A 3,558-nucleotide genomic window follows, 5' to 3' on the forward strand; every position below is an offset into this window, starting at 1 on the left:
CTTCCTCCGTTTTATATTAATTGACCTTTATAGTTCTGGCACACACATTAAAAAAAATATTTATTAGGGCTCTATTTTAATTATGTTATGAAAATAAATTTGAATATATACAACTTGTTTAGTCATTTAATGATAAAGAATATTATTAGAAGAACATACTAAAATTTTCATGATTTTATCAATGGGATAACTACATTAAAATAAATACTTTTAGACAACAACTAAAATGAAACGGAGGGAGTATATATAAAAAGCCCCCGTACCTCATTGCTGCTTCACAGCTAGCTTTCTCTTCTTCTTCCTTAGCATTTTAATCACCTATTTTTAACTTCAACAATAATCTGGGTCCAACAATGGGTAAGGGTCGTGGTCTCTACCGTGACATCGGCAAGAAGGCACGAGGTACCTCTCATAAATTTCTATTTTTTAAACTTTTTATGCAACATAATATACGTATATCTGTGTGTATTTCGAGTTTTGCCGTTTAGTTTTGGTGAATGTGCTAGAACACAAGAAAGAGACACTTGTTCGTGCTGTCTATTTACTTATTTTTGTTGTTTGCAACGTGAACTGCGATGTTTCTGTTTTTTTTAGTTGGTAATATTGTTACACCCTCGGTTTAAAAACGAATGATCTAGTTTGATTTGACATGAAATTTAAGAAAATAAAAAAGACTTTTGAATCTTGTGGTTCTAAATTAAATTTATGTCAAATATATGAAAATGCTCTTTAATCTTGTGGTCTTAAACATGTCATGTAGAAAGTTGAATTAAAAGTATTATAAAAAAAGGAAAGTGTCATTGTTTTTTAAACCGACTAGAAGAAAAAGTGGTGATTCTTTTTTAAACGGAGGAAATAGTTTGGAACGGAAGCCTTGAGTAACATGTAAAGTTGACCTGGAGGGCACGACCAGGGACGGCTCAACCTTATAAAAAAAATAGGCGGCTGTCTTAGGCCCCAAATTTGAGTGGCCTCATTTTTTCTTAATACATTATAGATTTTAAAAAAAACATATTATTAAGGAAAAAATAAAATCTTCATATAAAAGAAAAGAATTATTAGAAGAAGTTCATATATCTAGAATATTATGTCTCAAGAAGAATTAAATGCATTGATAATATTATTACTTGAAAAAGATTAATTAAAAAAAAATCGATTATATAATTTTGAACATAGATTTCATTATAAAACAGTTATTTTTTCTAATAAATTTAAGACCTCTGTTTGATTTTCGCATTAGGCCACAAATATTGTTGAGCCGCCCCTGTCACAACTATCCGACAGAGATAATGTGTGTAGGGTAAAGCTACGTGCAATAGATCTTTGTGGTCTCGCAGTTTCGCAGACCTATTCATAGGGGTAGTTTTATTACACCCTTCTATATGTATGTGTGTGTTTCGAGTACGGAGGTTTTTGTTATGTGTAAATGTGATAGAACCAAGCAAAAGAAACTCGTGTTGTGCTTTCAATTTGTTTTTTTTTCTTTGCAGCGTAATTGTGTTAATTTTTTATTTTTTTTGGGTTGGTAATATTGTTATTTTGCATGGTTATTAAAAAAAATAAATTATTTCTTGCATTGAGATCAGATATTCTAGGACTACCAGACAGAGATAATATATGTTTAAGTGCGTGCATGTATTTCGAGTATGGCGGTTATCATCATGGCGAATGTAATAGAACAGAGCAAAGATACTTTTGTTTGTGCTATTTATTTATTATCTTTGTTGTTTGTACGTAAACTGGAGTGTTTCTATTTTATTATTTGATTGGTGGAGTAATATATTTTGCATTGAAATCAGATCTTCTGTACAAGGACTACCAGACAGACGAGAAGATTTCAATAACTTCTGGCTCCATCGCCGGAGTTGTAAGCATCTCTTTCATTATGTGTATTACATTAATTTAGCTGGGTCTTGTTCTTTGTCCGTGTCATTGTGTGATAGAATGTTGACTCGCTGAACTGCAATTTTTCTGTATATCCTTGTGCACATTATATTGTGTTTGCGAATCTGGGTAAGCATAGTGATTGTTGAAAGTGGAGATACTTGTTTATGTAATTATGTTGGTATTGTTAATAGAACTTTTCACCTTTTGTTGGTGGCATCTGTGCCTTTTGAATTTTGGTACCATTTGTCGGTTCTCTCTGGGGAAATATAGTTTTATGTAAATTATCAGTCCCTTTAGTTATAAAAACTGAATATCTGCAACATTATTTCCTATAAAAGCTTGCATAGATGTCTTGAGATATTTTTTGTTCTATGTTCTCATTTTGAACAATTTCTTTGTTCTTAGACTATTAGTTCATCGGAATCGAAGAAGGATGAGCTGTTTCCGGCAGATGTCAAGGCTCAATTGAAGAGCAAGAATAGTACAACTTACATTAAGGTTGAGTGTTGCAGTTCTCTTCTATATTTCACTGTTTATTTTGTTACCTCACTCTTGTATGGTGCTTTTCTGATTTCTGATCTTCATCGTTGGTGGTTATCTGACATCACTTATATTTGTGAACATAACCCTTTTCGGATTTACAATACCATGTTTATATTTGTTGCCTTCTTTATTATTTTGCTTTCAGGTTAACTATTAGCTTAATTCTCTTCTTCTTTCTCTTATGCAATGAACTTAATCTGATATAACTATGTAATCAATGTTAGTGTTTCACAACCATCACACTTGTTCCATGGATGAAGTCAATTTTAAGCTTCACAGTTCCTTCCTGACCGAAGGTTTGGAAAGGTAAACAACTCTATCATTTATTTGTCAAATAGTGACTTTGATAAGAAAAAGTTTCAAAGCAAATCACTGCTCCTTGTTACCTTTTTAAGTTTTGTATTGTTCATGACAGGTGGAACATCAACTTTTACACGACTATGTTGGGATAAGCACCAATATTGGATTGACAGAAAACCCCATTGTTAACTTCTCTGGTGTAGTGGGAACTAATGTTCTCTCTCTTGGAACTGACGTGTCCTTTGACCCCACGTTGGGAACAAGTACAATGCTGGCTTGAGTTTCACAAATGATGGCCGTTTTCTTTCTTTCAATATGTAATCTTACTTGAATTGAGCATGCATCGACTGTCTAGTTATGTTAACTAACTTTAGTTGCTCTGTTGGAATGTTTTTATTTGAACACTTAAATTCAATTTGGGATTAGTTTATCTAAATTGTGCATGTATTGCTTTAAATGTCAGAAATAACAAAGGAGAAACTCTGAGTACATCGTACTACCGTTCACTCAGCCGTGTGAATGATACTATTGGCATGGAGGTGACCCATAGCTTTTCCACGAAGATATTAGTGTTGGCACTAAGCATCAGTTGGATTGAGCTGACCACTGTGAAGGCCAGTCTAAACAAGCGGAGTCCAAATTCTCTTTTGAAAATTGACACCAACGCCTTTAACAAAGGGGCAAAGTTTGGATGGGCCGTTAAAATAATGGGTTAGGGAATATGTGGCACTAGTCAAACTATGCTTATTTCTATTTGATTTATGATTGGATAAAAAAGACACGTGACGTATTGACCTAGTCAAGGTAACATTTTAATTGTTTGTCGTA

The 3,558-nt window shown here is 33.1% G+C and overlaps 1 protein-coding gene across 2 annotated transcripts; it reads left to right on the top strand.

The window, feature by feature from the left end:
* The first annotated feature begins 285 nt into the window (after positions 1 to 285).
* Positions 286 to 3,558, top strand: LOC107861473 (mitochondrial outer membrane protein porin of 34 kDa-like). Of its 2 annotated transcripts, none has more exons than XM_016706809.2 (5): positions 286 to 402; positions 1,800 to 1,867; positions 2,293 to 2,385; positions 2,655 to 2,736; positions 2,846 to 3,558. In XM_016706809.2, the coding sequence occupies exons 1-4, from the start codon at positions 354 to 356 to the stop codon at positions 2,718 to 2,720; spliced, it is 276 nt and encodes a 91-aa protein (XP_016562295.1). In that variant the 5' UTR covers positions 286 to 353; the 3' UTR covers positions 2,721 to 2,736; positions 2,846 to 3,558. The 2 variants fall into 2 exon arrangements, with proteins under 2 accessions (XP_016562295.1, XP_047263530.1); XM_047407574.1 differs by lacking the exon at positions 286 to 402 and adding an exon at positions 1,449 to 1,670.

Source organism: Capsicum annuum, chromosome 2 (genome assembly GCF_002878395.1).
Source record: "Capsicum annuum cultivar UCD-10X-F1 chromosome 2, UCD10Xv1.1, whole genome shotgun sequence".
In the NCBI taxonomy this organism is placed as follows: domain Eukaryota; kingdom Viridiplantae; phylum Streptophyta; class Magnoliopsida; order Solanales; family Solanaceae; genus Capsicum; species Capsicum annuum.

Coding starts and splice junctions, on each gene's coding strand:
- LOC107861473 (XM_047407574.1), top strand. CDS start 1,544: ATGGTTATTAAAAAAAATAAATTATTTCTTGCATTGAGATCAGATATT. Junction 1,671..1,799: donor CGGTTATCATCATGGCGAAT/GTAATAGAACAG, acceptor CATTGAAATCAG/ATCTTCTGTACAAGGACTAC. Junction 2,386..2,654: donor ATAGTACAACTTACATTAAG/GTTGAGTGTTGC, acceptor AATCAATGTTAG/TGTTTCACAACCATCACACT.